The sequence below is a fragment of the Amborella trichopoda genome, chromosome 6, assembly GCF_054954075.1.
Source record: "Amborella trichopoda isolate Santa Cruz 75 chromosome 6, AtrichopodaSantaCruz75HAP2 v2.0, whole genome shotgun sequence".
NCBI classification, from domain to species: domain Eukaryota; kingdom Viridiplantae; phylum Streptophyta; class Magnoliopsida; order Amborellales; family Amborellaceae; genus Amborella; species Amborella trichopoda.
In genome coordinates, this window is record NC_142341.1 from 38,182,535 (window position 1) to 38,207,724 (window position 25,190).

General features: G+C 39.7%; 1 protein-coding gene across 2 annotated transcripts; it reads right to left on the reverse strand.

Annotated features, from left to right (window-relative positions):
* Positions 1-904: 904 nt before the first annotated feature.
* LOC18435153 (DEAD-box ATP-dependent RNA helicase 20) lies at positions 905-24,626 on the reverse strand. 2 transcript variants are annotated; one of them, XR_016058281.1, is made up of 10 exons: positions 24,282-24,626; positions 22,811-23,529; positions 17,001-17,180; positions 16,723-16,884; positions 16,427-16,581; positions 6,666-6,758; positions 6,458-6,543; positions 5,805-6,321; positions 4,873-5,109; positions 905-1,294 (listed from the first exon to the last, which is right to left on the reverse strand). XR_016058281.1 is itself a non-coding variant. In XM_006845204.4 (10 exons), exons 1-10 carry the CDS (start codon positions 24,338-24,340, stop codon positions 1,200-1,202), a joined length of 2,013 nt encoding a protein of 670 aa, XP_006845267.1. In that variant the 5' UTR covers positions 24,341-24,626; the 3' UTR covers positions 905-1,199. The 2 variants fall into 2 exon arrangements, 1 of the variants encoding a protein (XP_006845267.1); XM_006845204.4 differs by having other exon boundaries at positions 6,095-6,321.
* Between the last annotated feature and the right edge of the window lie 564 nt (positions 24,627-25,190).

A 25,190-nucleotide genomic window follows, 5' to 3' on the forward strand; every position in this document is an offset into this window, starting at 1 on the left:
AGAAAAAAGCATTCGAAAGTTGTAAAACCATTTAATTGATCATCTCAAATTCGAGTTGAATATAAGGAAAAATAAGAATCTCAAGTCCAAAAAATAATACATCTTATAACAAATTATCTGAACCATCTATTTTCAAAAATTTAAAATGTTTATAGATCTTATCTATTTATACCATTTTTAAAATTTTAATTTTGTAACTATGGTGAATACAAATTGTCAAGTCATCCTAAGGTTTCTGACACTCCAACTACATCTCAAAATTTACAAGTGCATCTTACTTCTACAGTATAAATAGGCAGTCCAATGTAAACATCTCCCAATAAATATTACAAATATCATAATAAACTATAGACAATCCATATTATAATAATTGAATAAAAGAAGAATTGCGGACGGCAGGTGTGCACAAATACCTAATGGGAACGAACACGGAGGACTTTTAAGAGTATGGTCAAAATCATTCAAAATACACCACTCCTCGAACCATCTTTCAAATTCAATTTAGAGGAATGGACACAATACAATTCAGGGCTTATTTATTAAGGATTAATCCGGAATATTTTGCAGCAATGCTATTCATAATAACCCAATATTATGAATTCACTTGAAACGCTTAAGCCAAACTTTTGTTTACTGCAGATGTCCAACTTCCTATTCATTCCATTTGAGAAACAGATCAATATTACTGAATAATAAAATTTTCCAGGAGGTGGACATAGCAGAAACAGAGAATAGTAAGGAATCTAAATACCAATAAAAATAAGAATTGAACAATAATAGATACACAATTACTAATCAACTCCATCTCATCATCTCTTTCTAAGAAATGGACAAACCAAAATGTTTTAGTGTAAAGAAAGATCAAAGACATCCTTTCAACAGAATTGTGCACGTAGGGTAATAATTTTTATGCAAACAAGCACCTCGATTAAGGCAACAAACTATGCTGAGTATACAAGATAATATCTGAAGAAAGATCAGGCATGTGTACAAGGGCTAGAAGACCCTATTGTCACTTGAAAATAAGATCATACTACTCAAAACATGTTATTTTTCATTAAAAAAAATAATCAAATGCATGTGTGGGTGAAAAACACAACCCATCTCCAATCAGTCTACCTATCGATAACCGCAACAGGCATATGGAAAGATGGTGCAACAAAAAAATAAAGCCCAAAGCCAAGAGGCTAAGTCCATTCCTACCACGGCCGTTTACCACCAATTGGAATTGTATTAGATCCCGAAATTAGTGATCGATTGCCATAGCCGCGACCTCTGGAACGGAAGTTCCCACCTACACAAATGCAAGCAAAATGTAAAAGGGATTCATAAAATCTCTCTCTCTCTCTCTCTCTCTCTCTCTCTCTCTAAAGTACATAGGTAAACAGTATCAGACACCAAACTTTGTTAATGAACTTTTTTTTTTTAATAATTGGATGCGACTTGTTGGAAGATGCAATTCCAGTGTTAGAAATCCTTACAATGTTAGAAATCCTTACAATGGCCTGAAAACATATTTTTGCCCTTAATTATGAAATTCAACCTAAAAAATGATACAAATCAAGCAGATCTATAAACACTTCAAACTTTAGAAAATGGAACTTTAGAAAATGGACAACCTATATAATATATTAGATGAACTATTTTTAAAACTTGAAATCCATTTTTTTGCAGTCATATGCCTCGAGATAAAATTAAATATATATATATATAAGAGGAGACTACGTAACGCTATAGGCGAAATGCTACAGTGATTTCGCCTATTGGCTCATCACCGTTCAAAAAAATCGGACAGCATGGATAAAATGACCGCCATAAACTTAGAATGTCCATGATTGAACCCGCTCGAAAAAATCGGACGGCATGGATGAAATGACTGCCATGGACATTCTAGGTCCGTGGCGGTCAAAAATTCACGTAGAAACGCCACAGACATTGCACCGTCCATTGCGGGTCTGTTCAATAAACCTCCACGAACATAGCAAATCCATGGCGGGATAAAACACTAATCATTTTCGCCTAGTGTCTTTAAGATTTTCCATATTTACATATATATATATAGAAAATGTTATGAAAAACCTGCTCGCGTATAGCTCATTGGTGCACCCAACGGGCTCAATTTTGTTGGCCTATTTCAATGGCCAGATGAAAAGCCGCTCTCTCCAATAAAAGTTTGAGTTCATTAATGCTATGTCAGCCCTCTGCTCTGAGGGCTCTCTCGTTCAGCGTGTCCTCTCTCTTTAAACTCTAAATGGGAGTCAATACTACCTTATGTCCAAAACCAACTGCTGAAACCATTTACACCTCCCTCTCTCTCTCTGTGCTTCAGCACTCTCTCCCCCAAACCAACAAGACCTCTCTCTCTCTCTCTCTCTAATTCAACACTCTCACCCCATCTCTCCCCCAAACCAATCAATCGAATAAACCAGCAGCACCTCTCCGCCTCTCTCTCTCTAATTCAACACGCTCTGCCCCTCTCTCCCCCAAACCAGTCGCCCAACCCAGCAAGGCCTCTCACCCTCTCTGTCTCCCAAACCAGAGCAGCACCTCTCTGCCTTTCTCGCCCTCTAAATCAGCACTCTCTATCTCTCTCACCCAAACCAGTCGTCCAAACCGTCTCTCTTTTAATTCAGCACTCTCTCCCTCCCCAAACCAGTAACATCTCTCTCCCTCTCTCTCTCTCTAAATCAGCAATCTCTCTCCCAAACCAGTCGCCTATCTCCCTCTCTTCCCTGCTAAACCGCAGCTCTCTCTCTCTCTCTCATTCATAACTTCGTCTTTTTTAATCTCCTTCTCTCTCTTGCTGACATTATCTAGCAAAAGTTTCAATCTAGGATAGCTTTTCGTATTTTTCTTATGAAGTATTGTGGCACTTCTATTTGTGCTTATTATAAAATGTGATAGAAGGAACCGTTTTTATATATGCGGAGATAACAATCTGCTCTTTATCAAAAGTGGTAAAAAGAAGTTTAAACTGAATTAGAGAGAGGGAGAGAGTGCTGAATTTGAGAAAGTGAGGGAGAAAGGTCTTGCTGGTTTGGGAGAAAGAGAGGAAAAAGGTCTGGTTTGGGAGAGAGAGAGCTGAACTAGAGAGAGGAAGGGAGAGAGAGGTCTTGCTGGTTTGGGAGAAAGTGAGTGTTGAATTAGAGAGAGAGAGAACATTGACTGGTTTTGGATACAGGTAGTATTGACTCTCGTGTAGAGTCTAGAGCGAGAGAGAGCGACACGCTGAATGCGAGAGAGCTGTCCAAGTAGATAGAGGGCTGCAGAATAGAGGCTGACATTGCATTAATGAATCAATTCACACTTTTTCTAATAGAAGAGAGCGGCTTTCAGGCCATTGAAATAGGCCAACAAATCGAGGCCTTTGGGCGCACTAATGAACTATACACGAGCGAGCTTTCCATAGCCTTTTCCTATATATATATATATATATATATATATATATATATATATATATATATATATATATATATATATATATATATATGATTGAGCGTAATTAAGATTAGAATGTTGAGATGGATGAATAGTAAGACAAGAAATGATGGAATTTGGAACGAATGGCATTAAAGGGAACGTAAGGGTGACTCAAATAGGCGATAAGATGAAGGAAAGTAGTTTAAGTAGATTTAGGTAGTCTAGCTATGTGCAGCATCAACCTCGATCAGCAGCGGTTAGGAGGGGTAATCTGGTTCAAATAGAAGGCTCTAAAAGCACCAGGGAAAGGCCCAAACGACATGGATGGAAGTAGTAAGAAATATGATATCTATAGTCTAAATGAGGATATGCCCCTTGATGGAACAGAATGGTACATCAAGACTCATGTAACCAATCCCAAATAATTAGGATAAGGCTCAAATAATGATGATGATGATGATTATATCTATATATATATATATATATATATATATATATATATGGGTGTGGTTTCTATAAAGTTGCAACCTTAAATAATCCAATTAAGGTGCACCTCCAAATGAGAATTTTAGCCCCAATGAGAAGTTGTATAAAAATAATAATAATAAAATACTCTGAGGCATTGGATTTAAGATCAAACGGTGAGTGGCGCACTTGATAAAAATTGGACGGCGGGATGGTAAGGTCTTCTATGTTGTAGGGGAAGTATAGAAACCTTGCCCTATATATACATATATATATATATATATATATATATATATATATATATATATATATATATATATATATATATATATATAATGTATGGGAAACTATATAATGAAACCATTTACTTTTGGTACAAAGTGGTTACAATTAATCTTGACCATTGAATGTGAAATTGGGTAGAAGCATTTATTTCATGGACTAAGCTCAAAGTTCAAAAAGAATTTTTTCGAATTTTGTGACACACCCAAACTATCAGATTTCACATCAGATGGTTGTAAGTAATTGTAACCTCCCCGTACCAAAGGTAAGTAGTATAATTGTATACAATCCTTATATATACATATATATATATATATATATATATATATATATATATATATATATATATAAAGCCATTACGCAACGCCTATGAGCAAAAATGAACAGTGTTTTCTCCCATAGGCTCGACGCTGTCCGATTTTTTCGGACGGCGAGGATTAAAGACCGCCATGGATCTAGCATGTCCGTGGCGGTCAAACCGTCACAGACATAGCACGAAGAACCGCCACGGACCATGCGACATTTGTTGCTGCTCCTTTCAATAAACCGCCACGGACATAGCATGTCTGTGGCGGGGCAAAACACTATAGCAATTCGCCTATAGGCATTTTTAAGATTTTTCCATATATATATATATATATATATATATGGAGAGAGAGAGTGAGAGAGAGAGAGAGAGAATCCTAAGTGTCCAAGAAACTATACCTCCACTGCCTCCTCCCCCACTAGAGCGACCCAAGGCAGCCAATTGTGGACTCACAGCCTGTCCTGCTTCTTGGAGAATCTTAATGAGCTCCCTCGCAAACCTCGCATTTGCATTAGTGAAGAATGAATAAGCAGTTCCCTTGGCCCCAGCACGTCCTGTTCGGCCAATCCGATGAACATAGTCCTCAAGGGATCCAGGAAAATCATAGTTTATGACACATTTTATGTCCTTCACGTCTGCAACGCATCCAAATTAGCACCAAAATACTTACATAAAATGTTAAAGAAACCTAATTTGTGGTTGGAGTATGGTGCAGAACTAGAGCGGAAAATAGAAATTTTGGATAGAATGTTATCCCATGTTATTGATGTTCCACTCCCTGATGGTGAATCTAGCTTTTAGCCTAAGAAAATGCCTAAAATGAAAGAAGTTGAGAAAGGACACAAAGGCCTAGAGAATTCTTCAAGGTGAAGAGAACCTAGTGAAACTAGGCCTGTCATCCAATGGACTATAAAAATAGTATAGACAACTCAGTCATTGCCATCCACAAAAATCATGAATGGTGATCAAGAGATAGAGATGTCCACCATTGGAGTCGTGTCCCATTCAGTGGATGCAACTCCCTCTCCATAGCTGCCCATGATTTCAATGGATAGCAATGACCCAATTGTCAGTGGTTTTCCCAAAGTCCCTAGGATTATAGTCAACTTTGCAGAAAAGAAATCCCCAGATGCCCTTATCCCTGATTGTTATTTCTGGATCACCAAATATAACACACATGCAGCAAATGATGCCCACCTTGCAGGGATAAGGGCCACCACGTTTTTTGTGCACTGAGTCGATCGGGCTGCCACATGAAACCAGCTCCATAAACTGTGGATGGCGGCGAACACAAAACAACCCGAGCAGAGAATTTTCTATGGGAACCAACCTGTGAAGGGACCGAAGGATAAATTCACAAGAGACCATTTAACAAGGTCAGAAAAATAATAGATCTCCAACGACTAGAGAACACTCATGCTCGGGATGAAACATCTAAAGTTTCAGTTTTTTTTTATTTCCCAACACTTTTCCAGGCCTTTAGAATGAGGGTACAATCACACGCCGCCACCCACCGAACTCCATTCTCCTTTAAACACTGGCAAGCAGCCCGCTGACTCCTCCAACCACCAGCAATTCGACTAAATGAGATATAAGACTTCAAGCATAAATGGGCTATACCAAGACCACGAGCAGCTACATCAGTGGCCGTCATAATAGGACTTCTTCCATTCTTAAACTCAGCCAGAACCCAGTCCCTCTCAGCTTGGCTTTTATCGCCATGAATGGACAAGGCTGGCCATCCATCCATTCTCAGTTGCCTGGTGACCTGATCACAACCCTTTTTCGTCTCCATAAAAATGAGGATCCGGCTTCCATCCATGATTTGCTGCAAAAGCTTGATCAGCCTGCAAAATTGGGGCAAAAACAAAACAGTAGAAACCCAATTATCAGAAAAGAAAAAAGAAGAAAACATAAAGGAAATCACTTATAAGGGCAGACATGACATTTGCCAGTACGGAATTGGACATATGATTGACTCACCTAGGGTACTTTTCAGTCTCCCCCACAACTTCAACAATTTGGTTGATAGATTGATTAGCTTTCAGATCTGCTGATCCAATGATGACCTACAATTGCTCAACAACATCAATGCATGCTTTGAAGGTATGAACACATCGGGGGAGCACATTCTTAACTCACTCCACACTTTGATATCCACTTTGCTTACTAGAATAATAATACTATATACCTTGTATGGATTACGTAAGAACTGCCTGGCCAAAGCCTCCACCTCTCTTGGCCAAGTGGCACTCCAATACAATGTCTGCCTATCGGGTCGAATCTGCAAACATGAACTCATCCTTCAGAGATAGGAGCTTCATTTTAGTTTCAAGAAGTAGTGCGAAGGAAACTGGCCTACATAATCTATCCAAATTATAAGTTAAAGGCCCATCAAATGATAGAATAGATTTTTACAACTTGGGACAACACCCAAAACAGCACGCAAAGATGTACTTTCTTTCTTGTAAAAAGACAGCATCACAACTGATGATTTTTATTAGTATACAAAATTATACGAAGTTAAGTATGGTGATTCTAAATACAGTCAGGAACATGTAAATAATTGAAACCGGAAAAAGAGATGCACGTCTTCCAAATAATTTCATCAGATGGCATGTTGATAATCAAAAAAGGTTTTGAAACAACAGTCCACTCCATCCTGAGGCATGGTAAACCAATACATACCAAACAATGTATTTCAAACACAAAAGATGGGAAACCAGAGAACAGCAAACTCCAACAAGAGGATAAGAGATGATGGAAACACAAGGGACATCTCGCTTTCTATCTTAAAATGAGCAAATAGACAACCCATGGACCCAATGCCTTCAATTATGGACAGTGTGTGGTGTAGAATAATGGTAGAATAGTACACAATCAGCACAGAGGAAGAACCACCATAAACATAATGACAAATGGCTTAAAGACAAACAACAGTAAAACCATTATAAGATGCTGTAATACAATTTTTTTTTTTATTCAACAAAATCCAAAGCCTGTTATGCTCAGCAAAAAGCCTTAGTAAACCATCGCAGAACAGACCTGTCAAAAAAGGTACCATCAAATCTGATATAAAAGCTCTCAATTTTTGAAGTTTCAATGTCGTCGAGTACAAAATCAATTTTATGAGGGGAAACTCTGGTAGATAAAGAAAATCAGAAATATACATCCAAAAATTAAACAATGTCAAAATAGTCAAGGATTTGTTTTGCAATGCTTTCTCAGCCTCTTCTATCACATCACATCTTAGACTGGGCCTTTTGGAGGGACTCATTAGGCTATGGTGTCATCCATGAGTCTTCCACAATCTTCAAGAGGAGAATGGATGCCCTTTCCTTGGAGAAATATGTAAATATAATATGGGCAAAGTCCTGCTGTTTTCATCCTTTTCATTTCATATCATGTTTCTATATGCATAGGTATCACGGATTCTACACAGCATGATAAATATTGAGCTCTCGAAATCAATTGCAAATAGTCCCCATCAATGGTATAAATTTTGTAAGGTTTTACGAAAACTACTCAAAGTGGAACACAATTCAAAATTAAATGATCATTTAAACCTACTGAAACCAAGAAAATCTTCAAACTACAAAGACTATCTCAGAGATTATGGACTCTCATATGTTATATCGACAATCCAAAGGATGACAGATTTAAAAGGATGAGCCATACAAATTTTATCAACCATTGATTATCCATTGCTCATGTGATATAATACAGGACATGAATAGTTACAATTACATTGAGTTGTCAATTCTAAAGACATCTTTTTTGAAAATTTGGCTCTAACCACTCTGTGGTACAGTTTTAAGAAGGTATCAAATCAAAAGAGGATTCCATTGGTAAGTTTAGCAAAAATGGCTATTCTGTATTCATGCTTGAGGTCTAAATCCATGTATGAGAAAAACAAAAGTGGCCATAACCCTCCAGCCCACCACTATTAAGTTTAAAACAAACACAAAGCATTCTAGAACTACTGGAAATTATATATAACATTAAGGTCCAGTATGGTGACAAGAAGTGACATTATACTAGAGCCCGATCATAACATGCAAAGCATGGAGTATAATAGAGAAATATTTTGTGGTATTACTTTGCATGAAATGACAAAATTTAGCGGGCCTTAGAAACCCATTGCAAATGTTGTCGAATGGACAGTGAGAACAAGCTAGCGATACAACATACAGCCCAAAGCTGTAAGCCCTCAAAAAGGTTTTCTGAATATTGCAGATTACCTGCAAGTGCAATGCCAACAAACAACCCCAAGTTGCAAACCAATAACTCTTTCTAGACAACATAAATGATTTGAAACAGCTTTCATTTGAGACAATTAAAAAAGTTAATAACATCACTCCCACAAGCCCATACTGGATAAATTTTTTTAAAAGAGAACTATAGTTCGTCACAAAGACATCATCTCTCAACAAGATGAAGGGAGAAATCAATTTGGCACATAAGATCATCCCACTTTATGGCATTTTCATTATATTTACAAGTTCCAATTGTAATGAAGTTATATTACTTTTGCACGCTTGTGAAATAAAGAAAAAGCACAAGGATAACAATTTGTCCCGATAAGTGGACGGAAAAAGAAACAAAATCAAGAAATAAATGCCTATTGAACTTAGACTAGCCAAAAGAAGATGTCATGAACCAAGCTAATTTTTGTTTTGATCACAACAAACAGACCCCATTTTTGCACTTTAAAGCAGTAATTTGTATACTTAGACAAATTTGAGCACAATAGAGTATCTATCAACAGCCCAGCATGGTAAGTTCCTCAACCTGCACCATTTGCCTGGAGATTGCAACAGAGCCACACTTGCAGCTTCTAAGGTTGAATGTACTAGCCTGAGTTTGGACGGACCGCTTATTTTGTAACAGACTGTTTCACTCAGCTGCCTGCTATTGATGAGTAAGGCCCATTTTCCCCCTACCCTGCTTACCAAAAACTGCTGAAAATGCTCCCCATCTATGTGTGGTTGTGATTTTTCTTTTCTTTTTTTTTTTTCTTTTTTGTTTAGGGTCATGTTTGGGGTGGGTTGTTAGTTTTAGGGGGATGGTGGGTTTGGAGGAGGTGGGATTAGTTTTAGGGGATGAAAGGTTGTTATTCCCGACCTTTTTTCATTTCATTGTGCTCATTAACAGCACCCCTAAGGGTTTCTTCCCATCATCTAGGGGACTTTGTGAAGGAGACCCACTCGCCCCCTTCCTCTTTGCTATTTCAGCTGAGGTCTTTAGCCCATCAATCTCCCACATGTACCAGTCAGGTCGTCTAATTGGTTTCAAAGTAGCCCTAGAGTTCCCATCATATCTCATCTGCAGTGCACTGACAATACTCTCGTCTTTTTAAACGTGGAATAGCAGGAAACCGAGACCCGGTCACTTTTTCTTAAATGTTTCAAGTCTACCATGGGATTCAAAGTCAACTTGGAAAAATCCACAATGATTCACATCGCTCTCACTTAGTCTGAGACTCGAGCCCTCATCCCTGATTGGAACTGCATAGTGGAACCTACCTACTAGCTACCTTAGTATGCCACTGGGCCTCGGTAAACCCAAAAAGATGCAGTGGTACCACATTATCAACAAAGTTGACAGTCTAGCTAGTTGGAAAGGACATTTCCTCTCCTACGCGAGAAGAACTACCCTTATCAAGGCAACTATAGCCAACACTCTCGTGTACCTCATGTCACTATTCCACATGCCAGCTACAGTGGCAAACCGTCTAGAACAGTTAATGAGAAACTTCTTGCGGCCAAGAGATTCAAATACAAAAAATATCACATCATTTCTTGGGAGAAAGTTTGTCAACCCAAACACCTTGGTGGTCTCGGTATCCGCCTCCTAAGAAAACAGAATACGGCTTTGCTTGGAAAGTGGTGGTGGAGACTAGCAACTCAAAACAACCTCCTCTAGACCCAAGTCCTCCGCTGCAAATACAGAATCCCCATCAATGATTGGCTACCAACTGGAAGACCCTAATAGACCATTCAGGACTTGGAAGCCCTTGTCCTCTTTTGCCCGATTCCAAAGAAATGTCAACTTCCACCCTAGGGAGGGACATCGAATTCAGTTCTGGTCAGAACTATAGTTGGGCTACACCCCCCTCAGGGACCTATTCCTGATAGTCTTCTCCTTGGCCATCAACAAGTTCTCCTCTATTGCGGATGAGATATCCCCCTTCAGACACCCTCAAAGTCTAGAAACCTTACTTTCAAGCGGCCGCTCTCTGACCTGGAAACCTCTGAATTTCTTACCTTGTCATCCCTGCTTCACTCGACCTTCCTGGCTCTCTTTGGGCCGGATTGTATCATTTGGACCCCTTCTCCCTCGAGTAATTTTCTTGTGGCATCTTTCTACAAGAAACTCTTGATGCCACCTACCTTCCACCTCTACCCAAGGTCCATTGTTGCCCAAGTTTGGTCCTCTATCGCTCCCCCTAAAGTTCAGGCACTGATTTGGATAACCCTCTCCGAAAGAGCTATCACTGTCGACCTTCTCCAGTGTAGGGGTGTTCCTATCCCAATCACTGTGAGATGTGCCTCATAGCAGAAGAGAGAAATTCTCATCTTTTTATCAATGACCAACTCGAAAACAACCTGTGGAGCTCACTGCTCCAACTCTTTGGCCTTCTTAAGGTTATCCCACCCTCCATCCCGGCCATTTTCAACCTTTCACTCGACACCTCATGGCCCAAAGCTGGCAGGGTACTGTCGAAGGCGTCTATAGCAACCCAATTTGGGTAATCTAGACTGAGAGGAACTCCGAGGATTTTCTGAGGAGTCAAAAGCAAAGTTTTGGCCCTCTTTCACAAGATAACCACAACAATCAACTTTTGGGCTACAAATCACAAGGTCTACAAAGGAACCTCATCCGTGACTTTCCTACACCAGTGGCAAACCCTTCTCCAGCACCGCTCGAACCTCTAGATCCAGCTTTTGGTCCCCCCCCCCCCCCCCTCCCCTCTCCTGTGGGCCTAACCAAACTTAACTTCCACGGGTGTTCTCTCGATAACCCTAGTTTGGCAGGGGTGGGTGGTGTCTTCCACGACCACCTCGGCAACATTGTCGCTTCTTTATCCAAGAACATTGGTCACGCCGTCTCACAGCTAGCTAAGCCGATGGTCCTCCCTTTCGGACTAAGCTTTTCGACCCCTATTGGGGTCACCTGCTGATCATCGAAGGAGTTGCTCAAAAGCTGGCAGGGTACTGTCGAAGGCGTCTATAGCAACCCAATTTGGGTAATCTAGACTGAGAGGAACTCCGAGGATTTTCTGAGGAGTCAAAAGCAAAGTTTTGGCCCTCTTTCACAAGATAACCACAACAATCAACTTTTGGGCTACAAATCACAAGGTCTACAAAGGAACCTCATCCGTGACTTTCCTACACCAGTGGCAAACCCTTCTCCAGCACCGCTCGGACCTCTAGATCCAGCTTTTGGTCCCCCCCCCCCCCCCCCCCCCCCCCTCTCCTCTCCTGTGGGCCTAACCAAACTTAACTTCCACGGGTGTTCTCTCGATAACCCTAGTTTGGCAGGGGTGGGTGGTGTCTTCCACGACCACCTCGGCAACATTGTCGCTTCTTTATCCAAGAACATTGGTCACGCCGTCTCACAGCTAGCTAAGCCGATGGTCCTCCCTTTTGGACTAAGCTTTTCGACCCCTATTGGGGTCACCTGCTGATCATCGAAGGAGTTGCTCAAAACATTTGGCCTCTGGCTTACGAGACTACCCACATTTGCAGGGATATGGCCATCTTATGGAGGCATATCTAGAGGGAATCCAACACCCTGGGGGATCAACGGGCTAAAGACAGAGCGCACTCCAGCTTTTTAAGACCTGGCGTGCCATGACCTTTTTGCATCTTTATTATCCTTTTTCTTTTGTCCAGGTTTTTGTGCTTGCTCTTACCCATTTTTTGCAAAGGGCAACCTTCCTGGATAAGCCTATTCCTTTGGCGAGAGGCCCAGCCTGTGGGTTTCCTCTTCGCTCCTATGTAATTACTCTTTATATTTAAACAAGAGTTTAACACTTTCAAAAAAATACATGGGGATCACCTAGTATTTCGTGATTTCCAACTAACAATCCCTAAAATTGCTCCTAGTCCCCATCCCAACCTAACTAAGCATTTATGTTTCACATATAAAACTGTAAGCATCGTTGTGGCAACATTGTCCCTAATATAAATTCTTCCATAGGGGCATTTTAAATAAAGCCATGAATGCCACTTTCCTAGCCCTGGTGCCCAAAAAAGGAGTTGAGGAAATTAAAGACTTTTGGCCTATCAATCTCCTCAACTCCTCCTACAAGATCCTGGCAAAGGTTTTAGCGTCTAGACTGCAACATGTTTTGCCTTCCATCATCTCTAACTCACAATCCGCCTTTAAGAAAGGTAGACAAATTCTAGATGGGGCCTTGTGGCCCACGAATGCGTCCATTCGAGACACATTTCCAAACAATCAGGTCTCATCTTCAAAATTGACTGGGAGATGACATATGACCATGTGGATTGGTCAGTCTTGGACGCGACTATGGCCAGAATGGGTTTTGGGGAGAGATGGAGGAAATGGATGAGGAGGCTGCTATTCGAACCCTCACTTCTACACCCTCAACAATGGAACCCCTGTAGGCTACTTCCCCTCTTCTAGGGGTCTCAGACAAGGAGACCCCCTTTCCCCCTTCCTTTTCGACATAGCGGCTGAAGTCTTTAGCCGTTCCATTGCTCGGGTCTACCAAGCAGGCCTTATTACAGGTTTCAAAACTAGTAGACAGGGGCCCACTATCACTCACCTACAGTACGCGAACGACACTTTAGTCTTCCTAGAAGCTACTGCTATTGAGATAAAAAATCTAAAAACTTTCCTTAGCTGTTTCCAATCAGCTACTCGGTTCAAGATTAATGTGGAAACATCTTGTATGCTGGGGGTGGCTTTGTCACTTGTTGAGATTAGGGACCTCATTCCAAATTGTGAATGTAAAGTCCAAAACCTGCCTACAACCTACCTGAGCCATCCCTTGGGTGTTGGTAAGCCAAGAAAGCAGCTCTGGTCCCCAATATTGGACAAGGTCAATCGACGATTGGCGAGGTGGAAGGGTAGATACCTTTCCTTTGCAGGAAGAACTACCTTGATAAAAGCTACCATAGCGAACTCCCCAATCTACCTCATGTCCCTTTACCATATGCCTGCTCAGGTGGCAAACCGCCTGAATACTCGTGAGGAATTTCCTTTGGTTTATGCAGGAAGACGAGGAGAAACCACCTCGTTGCTCGGAACAAGGTTTGCCAACCAAAAGTGCAGGGAGGTCTAAGGATAAAGGTACAGCGCAAGCACAATGCAACCTTGCTTGGGAAGTGGTGGTGGCGCTTAGCAACTCAGCCAAATGCCCTTTGGGCGCAGGTCTTAAAACACAAGTATACGATTCCATCTGCAAATTGGCTCCCTGGAAAAGGCCAAGTCCATAAGACCTCAGGGCCTGGAAGTCGCTTTTAACAGTCCTGTCCTCTTTCAAGAGACACATTAGGTTCCACCCGAGAGAAGAGTCAACAGTTAAATTTTGGCAAGATATATGGTAGGGACTTCCCCTCTTCGTGAGGCCTTCCCAACTCTCTTCTCTCTGGCACGAAACCAAGATTCTTCTGTGGCCCAGGAACTCAGCACCTTGGGAGGTCACAGAGTTTGGAATCCTTCCTTTAGAAGGAGCCTAAACGAAGTCGAGTAGGCAGATTTCCAGCGACTATTGAACTCCCTGCACAATCTCTTCTTCATTTCTCAAGGAAGAGATGAAATCATTTGGACCTTAACCCCCTCGAGCAAATTCTCAATGGCTTCACTCTGCAAAAACCTTTCCTCCTTCCCCTCCCCATCCGAACACTTCTCTAGAATTTGGTCCACTATTGCACCACCCAAAGTACAAGCCTTCAATTGGCTCGCCTTCTCACAAAAAGCTCTCACAGTTGATCAATTACAAAGAAGAGGGGTGCCCATTTCGAATAGGTGCGTTTTGTTTGAATGCAAGGAGGAAACAAACTCCCATTTGTTCCTACTTTGTGCCTTCTCTTCAGACTTATGGGGCCGGGTTTCACAACTCTTTGGCTTACAATGGGTTACCCCACCCTCGGTAAAAGCCCTCCTTACCTTCAATTTTGAATCAAGCTGGCCAAAGGCAAGTAGAATCCTGTGGAAAGCGACCTTAGCTGCTACCATTAGGCTAATATGGATGGAAATAAACTCCAGAAGTTTTCGAGGGACGAAGCTTTCAATTCCGGCCATTTTTCAATAGGTAACCACCCTAGTGACCTTTTGGGCATCCAACATGAAGTTCTTCGCAGGAATTCCAAGATCCTTCTTCCTTTCCCAATGGGGAAATATCCTTCATCACCAACCAGCAGGGGCAGCTAGGCCAAGTCTCTAGTTACCACCGAACCAAGGTAGCATCAAACTCAATTTTAATGGGTGCTCCTTGGGAGTAGGAGGGGTTTTCAGAAACTTTGAAAGCAATATTCTCCTCACCTTCTCCGATTACCTCGGCATCAAGTACTCTCACTATGCAGAAGCCTTAGCCCTCCTCCTTGTTCTAAAAAAATTCAACTCCTCCTGGGGCTCTAGCTTGATAGTGGAAGGTGATTCCAAGAATGTCATCTCATGGGCTAGTAGGACATGTGATCCTCCATGGTACTTGATCCAAGTTTTTGACGAGGTTCAACAAATTTGCAAGACTATGGACGTCTCATGGCAGTATACCTAGCGGACGTCTAGCGACTTCGCAGATTGGCTGACAAAGGAGGGTGCTAGAAGACAGGGCAAGGCAGTTCAAACTGGGTCCACCTTCTTTTTTTCTTTGGACCAGTGAACCCCCTTTTAATTTTTTGGGCCTTTTTATTTTTCCTTGTCATTGTACATCTGAAGGTGGGGGGGGGCAATTTTATAAGCCCTATCCTAGCCTCTTATTGTAAACCGCACTTAGGGGGAAAATCCTATTACTGTACAGGGGTTTTCTATCTTCTTTTTACCGGACGTCCCGTCTAGAGGGCTCTCCCGGAGAGACAATATACTGCAATTCCCTTTCTCAGCAATACAAATGTTAACATTATCAAAAAAATCATTGTTCCTAATATACACTATAGTAGAATATTATATTAGATAATGTGCTTCACTTATTTCTCCACAAAAATACAGACTTTTCTAAATACATATAATCTTTATTGCACATTTGGAAAGCAAACTAACCTACCTCAAAAAAGGTTAATCATGTTTTTTTTTTCCCCTAATGTTCATTTTTTAAATGTTTTAATTTATGCATCTATTGATGATTACAGAGAATCTACTTGAATTTGATTCAATGGGTTCAAATCATTTGATCCCCAATTGAAAACCAAAACTGTTATCAAGATTGAAACTCTTAGGGATTGTATCCTCAAAGCACCCCCACTCGCAATCAGCAACCCATTCCGTGTCTATGTTGACAGCCATGTAGCCCGCCAGGTCTCAGCAGTAAAAGGCTCAAAATGAACAATTACGACTAAATATTTATGTTAAATCCAGTTATATGATTTATATTAGAAGACTAAAAACTCTTGAGATCAAGCAAGTATTACAGTAAATGCATTTTGAAGAAACCAATATCACTAATTCTTGAAAATCCCAAGAAAGTTGGTTCTAAGATCTCACTAAATCCATATTGCAAATGTCAGAACAAAGTAAAGAACTACCAAAAACTTCCAAGGACACTTATACCCATCCCCATACATAATATGCATGTGAATCACTGAATGCATGTAGGAACTTTCTTTTATGCCTACACATTTTCCAAAAATAATAATGCAGCATTACTAATAATATAAGAAATAATAATAGTAAACAATAATAAACAAGTTTATACTAATATGTGTTAAATTTAAAAAAAAAATTGATTGAAAAAGAAAATTAAGGAAATGTACATCCAACCTGAGCAACAATTTTTCTAATCTGAGGTTCAAATCCCATATCCAACATACGGTCTGCCTCATCCAAAACAAGGTACGTAACTCTTCGCAAGTTTGTGTGATGAGCTTCTAGCATATCAATTAGTCGACCAGGTGTTGCAATGACAATCTGAACCCCTACAAATTGCATAGTTTGAGAGGTCAATTCAAATATGTAAGTCTAGACAGCAAAATTATTCAAATTGCAAACATTTGAAATAAAATAAATCCACAGACGGCCACGATGTATAGAAGTCATTTATCAATAAACAACCACACCTTTTTGAAGATCTCGAATTTGGGGTCCCTTAGGGGCACCACCATATATGCACGTAATTCTAACATTGGAATGTGACGCAAATTTTTCAGCTTCTTGCTGAATCTGAACAGCCAATTCCCTAGTAGGTGCTAGGACCAAGACAATAGGACCTTCACCACGAGCTGAAATTAAGAAACGTTTTCCAAGTCATAAAATAATAAATACCAAACAATTATCAATCAGCAATTATAAAGGAATTCATCCTTATCACAAAATTTGTTATGATAGAAATACTCACCAAGACGAGGTTGTGCATTCACATGTACCAAGGCCGGTAAAAGATAGGCCAGCGTTTTCCCTGAACCAGTTTCAGCAATACCAATTAAATCCCTACCCTTCAAAGCCATTGGCCATCCTTGAGATTGGATAGGAGTAGGTTGTACAAAACCACATTTTGTGATCACTTGAAGGCAGTAATCTGGAAACAGAACCCAATTTCCACATTAAAATAAACAAATGAAAACAATGCAAAAATTTGAAACAAAGCAAGGCAATTGCTTATATGACAAATAATGACTGATTGAAGTAACATGCAAAACCAGAAAACTATGGATTGGTCAAATAAAAACTATAGATTGGAAAACAATGCAAAAACCCTCACAACCAAAACAAAGATTTTCCCAAAAGAACACAGAAGAAAAGAAATAATAATGCAAGCAAAGCAATGGTAGCACTTTATTTGAACAATAGTAAAACACCAATTTCAATGTCCACTATGCAAACTCAAACATCAAAACTCACTACGGCTTCTACATATATTTCTAAAATATCTAATGCGGATACAGCTTAAGCTATCCCTGCATAATAGATAGGTGAGTGTAATTTGCAAAAGTAAATCAGATATGGATAATAAGAAGACACTCAAACATAGGCCCTGCCACATTGGGAAATTGTAAGACAATCTCTCTGCATCACACTGATTATGGTCAATCTAAACGATCCTAGATTCCTAATAAAGGAAAAGTATTCTCCATAACCAGCAGTGTTGCATATTGCACGGCATGGGGGCAACCACCCTTGTTTCCCAGTGATGGACAATGAAAATTAACTGTACTTCCCAATGATATACATTCATATGGATATGGTTAATCTATATCATCCATCATAGGGACAGATGATGGATGACCATAGTAACCAGGTTAGGGATCGAATCGGATCAGGTATACGACAAGGACCTTAGGATTGTGAGACGCAAGAAGCAGCCTATGGTAGGGACAACAATCTGTACACCCTAAAATCTAGGGATCTCGATCCCAATATGTTGGTGAGCTCAATCCAAACTTAATTGGGGTCAAATGATAATTATATGAGACCAATCTCCAGGTTGAAAATCTAAGGCTAGTACGATAGTATAGTACCTAGACCACATTGCTATATAATATATACCTCCATACTGTACTGCAATATTGTGCTATATATTATATTCTACCATTCTATATTAAATGCTATTACATTTAAGTTTACAACATATATACAATATATACTAAACTATATAGTATATAGCATAGCTGTTGGAAATGCCTAAGAACCTGAATCGTTTTAGGAACCGGACTCGCGACCGACTAGAAGATTCATGTCTTAGGAATCGTTGTCCGTACAATAGGAATCGCTAGGAACGAGATTCGTAGCTTTTGATAATCGTGTTTCGACCGAAATAGATCTAAGTTTCATCCACATATGGAATCGAGATTCCAGCCTCCTTGGAATAGAGATTCCCATTCCCCCCGAATTGACACTCTAGGAGTCAAGATTTATTAATATGCGGAATCGAGTTTCCGACATCTATGAAATCGAGTTTCTGACATATGTGGAACAGAGATATGTTGTTGTTTCGAATTGTGATTCTAACATATTTGGAATCAAGTTTTTGAAGTATATGGATCATAGATCCATGCCTGTTCGAGATCAAGATTTACAATAATATGGACTATGAAATGCGTTTGACGACCCCTACCAGGAATCGAGATTTCATTTTTATGGAAAAGGAAGCCACAAGCACATCTTGAGCCTCATCAACTTTACAAACCTATATTGAATGTCTCTTATTAGAAGGTTTCCAAAATTTTAAAGTGATTATGTTGACTATTGAACTTACAATCATTATATACAAAAGAAAAGCATTTCTAAATTGTGATTTTGACTTCATTATTATAAAGATAAAATAGGATTATGTCTACGTCATGATTTTACTTTTAATTGTATGTGTTGTATTTACCAGTTATATTTTAAATTTAAAGTAAAAGCCATCTAGGGTGGCACAAGTAAAATAATGAAACCCTGCAACCACTAGAAGCATTTGAAGAAAGATTTCTACTCCAATTGACGTGGAATCAAGATTTAATCCTCGTTGGAATCCAGATTCGATATATTTGAGAACATCTACCAACAATTAATGGGTTCAAGTTTCTATAGATGTGTTGGATCGAGATTCCGAAATTAAGGAATCGAGTTTCCTTGGTTTCAATAAATGGTTTCTAAAGATGTGCTGAATCGAGATTCTGAAACTAAAGAATCGAGTTTCCATGGTTCCGAAAAATGGTTCCTAAAGATGTGTCGAATCGAGATTCTGAAATTAAGGAATCGAGTTTCCTTGGTTCTGAGAACGGCTTCTGTGGAGATTTCTTAACAAAAACTCGAAATAAGGTTTTCGAACCGGAAACACAAGGTCGGTGGAGAGATTTCGGTAACTATGGTATATAATACCACTATACTATATCACACTACAAGAACATACCATACTACAATGCAAGAGAATTTGGATCCCTTGTAGCTTAGGATCTCAATCCCTAATAGGAAGGATCGAATTAGGGATCGAGATCCAAAAGTTAAAACCATTGAGTGAGATTCCCTTCCCTGGAGCGCATGACAAGATTCCAAAGCCGAAGGTTACAAAAAACGACCCGCCCAAATCCTAACCGACCGCCTAAGCACCCAAGAGGCCATAGACAGCCACAATTAGGTATGGGCTGGCCTTTCTGGATAGAACTTCCTAGGAGCCCGCCCAGGCAAGCTAGTCGGACGCCTTGGATCCACCATAAAAATGGCGAAAAAATACTAATTTTTTGGGGGGCATTTTTGGGTAATTTTGACCCATGATGAAGAAGGAAGGGGGGTATTCTAACACAGATCTCAATGTCAAGATGATCAATTAGAGGGTTTTCCAATGTTAACACAACTTTTTCCGATGGATTTTTAAGATACACCTTAATTCTCCATTTTAAGGTTGCAACCTTATATAAAAATATATAAAGACACGCACATCCGGGCACCCAAGCCGAACGCACACACACACACATGCTCTACGCTCAAGCATGTGTGTGTCATTCTAACCGATTCTTAGTTTCCCAAACAGTTGGTTAATGTTCACTTGTACAATAATGGAAATAATGTTGCTGATTGATTGTCAAATTCATTTGTAAATTACCACAGTACTTATTACAATTCAAATTTCAAATAGTCTTACCACAAAGAAAAACTCTCATTTTTGCTCATACATGAAGTCTTAAAAGAAAAATTAATCCATGTACAGTTACAAATACACAGTCCAATTCATAGAAGAGCTACAGCAAGCATCATGCAACAGATAACAGTTTTCGTCAAGGTGAGATAATATCGTTCAGGACACTTTCCTTTTTCGAGAAATCAATGACTATATATTTCGACACCCCTATGGATATGAGGATGTATTTCTAATTACCCTAGTGTGTTTGTCTAATACAGGATTGAATCTGTTTTACGTATTTGGGATGTGTCTACTGTCTATTATATAGGTGATATGAATTTCACTTCATTACATTGGTAAGAGTATATTGGAAATTCCCCTAAACACTTTCATACAAGTACCAAAAATTGATATATTTATAGGGTACTCATAACCAAAACAAGTTTATGCATAACCATGATTTGCAAGGCAGTACGAGATATAAAACATAGCTTCAGACGATCTATTATCTCGGTGGACCATGTGAGGATTAGGCTAAGTCACTTCTTTATTTTTCTCAGAAATCCCATGTACTTGACGTATGAAGTGCTTCACTTGATCTTGGGACAGGTAGAACATGTGATGGCTATGTAAGTAGGTCAGATCATTTCTCGATATTGTGAGAATGGTGACAATGGTCATTATGCTCGTACTTCCAAACATGTGCCTAGCATTTTTTTATTATTATTAGCTTTTCGTCCTTTCAATAGGGTACTGCTCAATAAACATAAGTATTGAGACATAGGGATGCTAGGCCACTATCACTGTTTCAAAAAGCGGACCACCCAACGCCTAGGCGGATATCCCTGGGCGCCTACCTGAACCCGCCTAGGTGGCCGTCCATGGCGTGCACCCCACCCATGGGCAGAAATGTAGCTCCTTGAGGGTATTTTTGGGTCATTTTTTTAATACTAAATAGGCAAAATTGTAGATTTTAGGTTCATTTGAAACCTAAAACACATAAGAGGCTATTTTATAGAGAGAGACAAAAAAAAATATTTCTACTGGGCCGCCCAGTTTCTGGGCACCTGCCTAGGCGCTGGGTGGCCTGGACCCCCCTACTGCTTAGCGCTTTTTGAAACACTGGCCACTATACTTTATTAACAAACAATGTTTCAAATAGCTAGACCAAAAGTCAAAGTGGAAAGTGGGTCAATCCAATCCATTTCAATGGTCAACAATTTGAACTGCATTAATAAATATAAATCAAGAAAACAATATGAAAAATGAAGTAAGAGAATATGAAAAAGGATCATTGGGCAGGTTTTCTAGTTGAACAAGCCAGTTAACCTATTCAACATCCAGTTTAACCCAACTCAACATTTATATTCAGTTTTCTAATGAAAATGGGTTTTCATGGACCAGTTTTGGTCTAGGTTCCTATCCCAACTAGTTCAATCCGTAGTAGATTGCTATGAAACTAATATTCAAAATTTATCAATCCATTTCACCATAAATAATCCAGATAAAAATTAAGCCATTTTCTCATTTTTTTGACTAGTGAAATAAAAAGGAAAATGGTTTACATAGAGCCGAGGATCTAAACAATCAAATTAGAGCCCACCCCAAAAATTTCACTAGAAGAGGTCGTTGTGATGCCCAAATATCCTCAAATTGATCATCTCGACATCAAGATGCATGGACATGAGAAAAAAAGAATTTCAAGTTTTGGAAATAGTGCATCTTGTAATGCATTAGTGCATCTTCTAACGCTTTTTTTTTTTTTTTTGCGAAAGGTTAACTTTGTAAATAAATACAAATAATACATTAGGCTATAATCTAAAGACGGCACTCCCACAAGTTGGGTGCTCAGACAAACAAAAGTAGTAAGAGAAGAGGGAGACAGAGGGGGAGGTACATAGTAAAAGAAAGAAGGAAACAAGGAATAAAAAAAACTACAACATTCGACTGTCAATTTTCAAGATTTTCAAGTTTTCATAGATCTGCTTGATCTACACTATTTTTGACGCTTCAAATTTTATAATTAAAGATGAAATAAATTTTAAAGGTCTCACAAAGATTTCCAGTATTGAAACCACATTTTTAGATACTATTTGAAGGTGCACTTTCTTTGATTGTTTAGAGCCTCCGCTCTATACAAACCGCACCCAAAAACAACTTATATGCATATGACAATTATAACAAAAGTTTGCACTGATAAACATTAAAATAAAATATCCTATATTTTTTATAAAGAACAAGTACGATAACATGATACACAGTGGCAGCTGGCAACAAAAAATATTCAACAAGAATATCCATAACTTCGAAGGAACTACAAAACTTCACCATAACTATAGAACTTCACCATAAGTTCTAAGTGATAAAAATAAATAAATAACAAAAAATTGAGAAAAATGCACCCTTTAATTTGCATATATAAAACTACAAGTTACATATTTAAGATAAAATTTGGAATAGCTTAATATAGTGGCCACCATCAACAAAAACATATAAAGACAAGGACAAAGATATATGAAGAATGGATTCCAAAGTAAGAAAATTATAACACATGACATGCATACTATAAAGATGATGAGATAACCCAAGTTACACAAAAAAATTACCCGGAAAGTTGGCCTCATGAAAATAACGGATAGGCTTTGGAACATCCCGACCCTCAACTGTTATATCACGACTCTTACGATAGAGCACAACATCTTGTTCCGACATCACTTGCACGGCTGGGTTCTCTACATAGAAGTTCTTCTCAAAGGGTATCAACTCCCCGAAATCCTCAGGAGGAAGTTCAATGCTATCCAATTCACTCTTGGACCCAGCACCGTAGCCTCTCCCCCTACCCCCACGACCCCTGTCAAAACCTCTGCCTCCTCCTCGTCCTCGACCAGCATCAAAATCCCGACGTCCCCCTCGACCCCCTTCGTGACCCCTACCACCAGAGCGAGCCCCACTAAACCCTCCTCTCCCGCCATCCATGTCATGCTCCCTCCCTCTTCCATTGCGGACCCCACCACCACCTAATCCCCCTCGTCGACCGCCACGATCACCCCGCCCCCCACGAACTCCATCGAATCCTCGGCCTCTTCCATGTGGTGGTGGGCCTTCGCGCCCTCGCCCGATGCTAGAGGGTAAGGTTGACATTCCATTAAAGCCACCCCTTGCAGGCCCACTGACCGTGCTGCCGCCTCTAAAGGGAGCAGGGTCTACCCCAGCGTGGGACTGGGCTGCAGGGATGACAGGGGATCCACGAGGGCCAAGGATCCCACCGGGGAAAGCACCTCCGGCCATGCTGATTGGGGCACCAAGGGGCGGCCCCATTATGTCACTGCATTGTAAAGTAATTCAAACATTTCATAATGCAATAGATAGAGAGAGAGAGAGGGGAGGAGAGTATAACTATATATTTCCAGGATAATTTGGAGAGATAAAGAGAGTAACCATACATTGAATCACATACAGTATAACCTAGTATTTCAGTCAGAATTTGGAGCGAGAGACCAACAAAAGATTCCAACCAGGGACGTACAGCAGAACAAGAAACGACAGAGAGGTGGGAGAAGGAAAAGTAACTAAACAATCCAGTCACGATTCAGTGTCAATAACCGCGATGGAAGTGTGAAAAGTCCCCCCAAACTATGAGGTGCAATTCATCAGAAGTTCCCACTAAATGGAATTGATGCTTAGAAAATCCAGAAAGAAAAAAAAATAGAAGGGTCTATAGTCTATTCCTTCAAATGGTGTGCCACAAGAAACATGGAAACCACGCACAATTCAACAACCCATATTGGAAGCACCAGAAGGCCCCTGACCCAAAACTGACATACATTACACCATGAATTTCACCTAACTCTTCCAAAACTCACTTTCAGCCGTAATGGCAAAACAGAAAAACCCTAACGAATGAACAAAACCATCACAAAAGGAGCGTGAGGAGAAAGAATGAGAAGAAGTGAAAAGAAGAGAAGGATAAATATGTGTTTTCTAAGTCGTATAGGAATTGTATTGGCGCCATTGATGAGAAAATCGTTAGAGAGAGAGAGAAAAAAAAGGAAAGGAAAAGTGGGGATTTTGGCGTACCTTCTCCTTTCACGGTAGGAGTTAGGGTCTCCATATCTGGTATCAAAGTGGTTGTTCATAGCAGCCGCTGTCTCCTACTCCTGGAGCCTATACTGAGTTGCAGCTTCCGCAGGAGAGAGGGAAGAAATGAAACGGAAAACTAGGGTTTCTCTCTTCCCCTAAAGCCCGCTCAGTTTGAACGGCCAATTGAATCAGAAACTCCTGCTCTTTCATTATTTATAGTATTTCCTCTTTCAAACCCTTCCCTCTTCGACACGTAGCTTTCGTTCCGCCTGTGTGATACCCTTGTACGGACAGTGGAACGGGAGAATTTATTCTCGAATCTAAAGCCATGTTTGAAAGAACGGATCGGTTGACCCGAATCGGCCATCATAAAAATTAATCTCGATTAGAGGATCAACAATCTCAATAAGATCTGACGTATCTGATTTTAAAAATATATAAAAAATTTATTTAAAATAGGAAAAATTATGTCTTTATTTGTTGTATGATAAAATATAGAATGAGACTTTTTACTTTTGATATAAGGTGGTGACATTAATATCGGCTAAACCATTAAATGTGAAATTGGATGGCTACAATTCTTCTATTGATCAAGCTCAAACTTTAAAAGAAATTTTATTTAACTTTGTGATACATCCAAATTATCAAATTTCATATCAAACGATTGTTAGAAATTGTGATCACCTTGTATCAATCGTCAATGATCTCTTGTCATAGTTACCACTACTACGAAAATATCTTTAAATTTTCGACTTACATCCATTTTTTCACCATTGTAACAATTTTTTTAAAAAAAACCAAAATTAGACTGAATTCGATTTTGATATACTAAATATCTCTTCCTCTCTCTTTTACCTCTTTCACAAAAATAAAATTTGACGTTCTCGCTCTCGCTCTATCTCTCGA

Coding starts and splice junctions, on each gene's coding strand:
- LOC18435153 (XM_006845204.4), bottom strand. CDS start 24,340: ATGAACAACCACTTTGATACCAGATATGGAGACCCTAACTCCTACCGT. Junction 17,181..22,810: donor TCATGAGGCCAACTTTCCGG/GTAATTTTTTTG, acceptor TTCTGTTTCCAG/ATTACTGCCTTCAAGTGATC. Junction 16,885..17,000: donor GAATGCACAACCTCGTCTTG/GTGAGTATTTCT, acceptor TCTTAATTTCAG/CTCGTGGTGAAGGTCCTATT.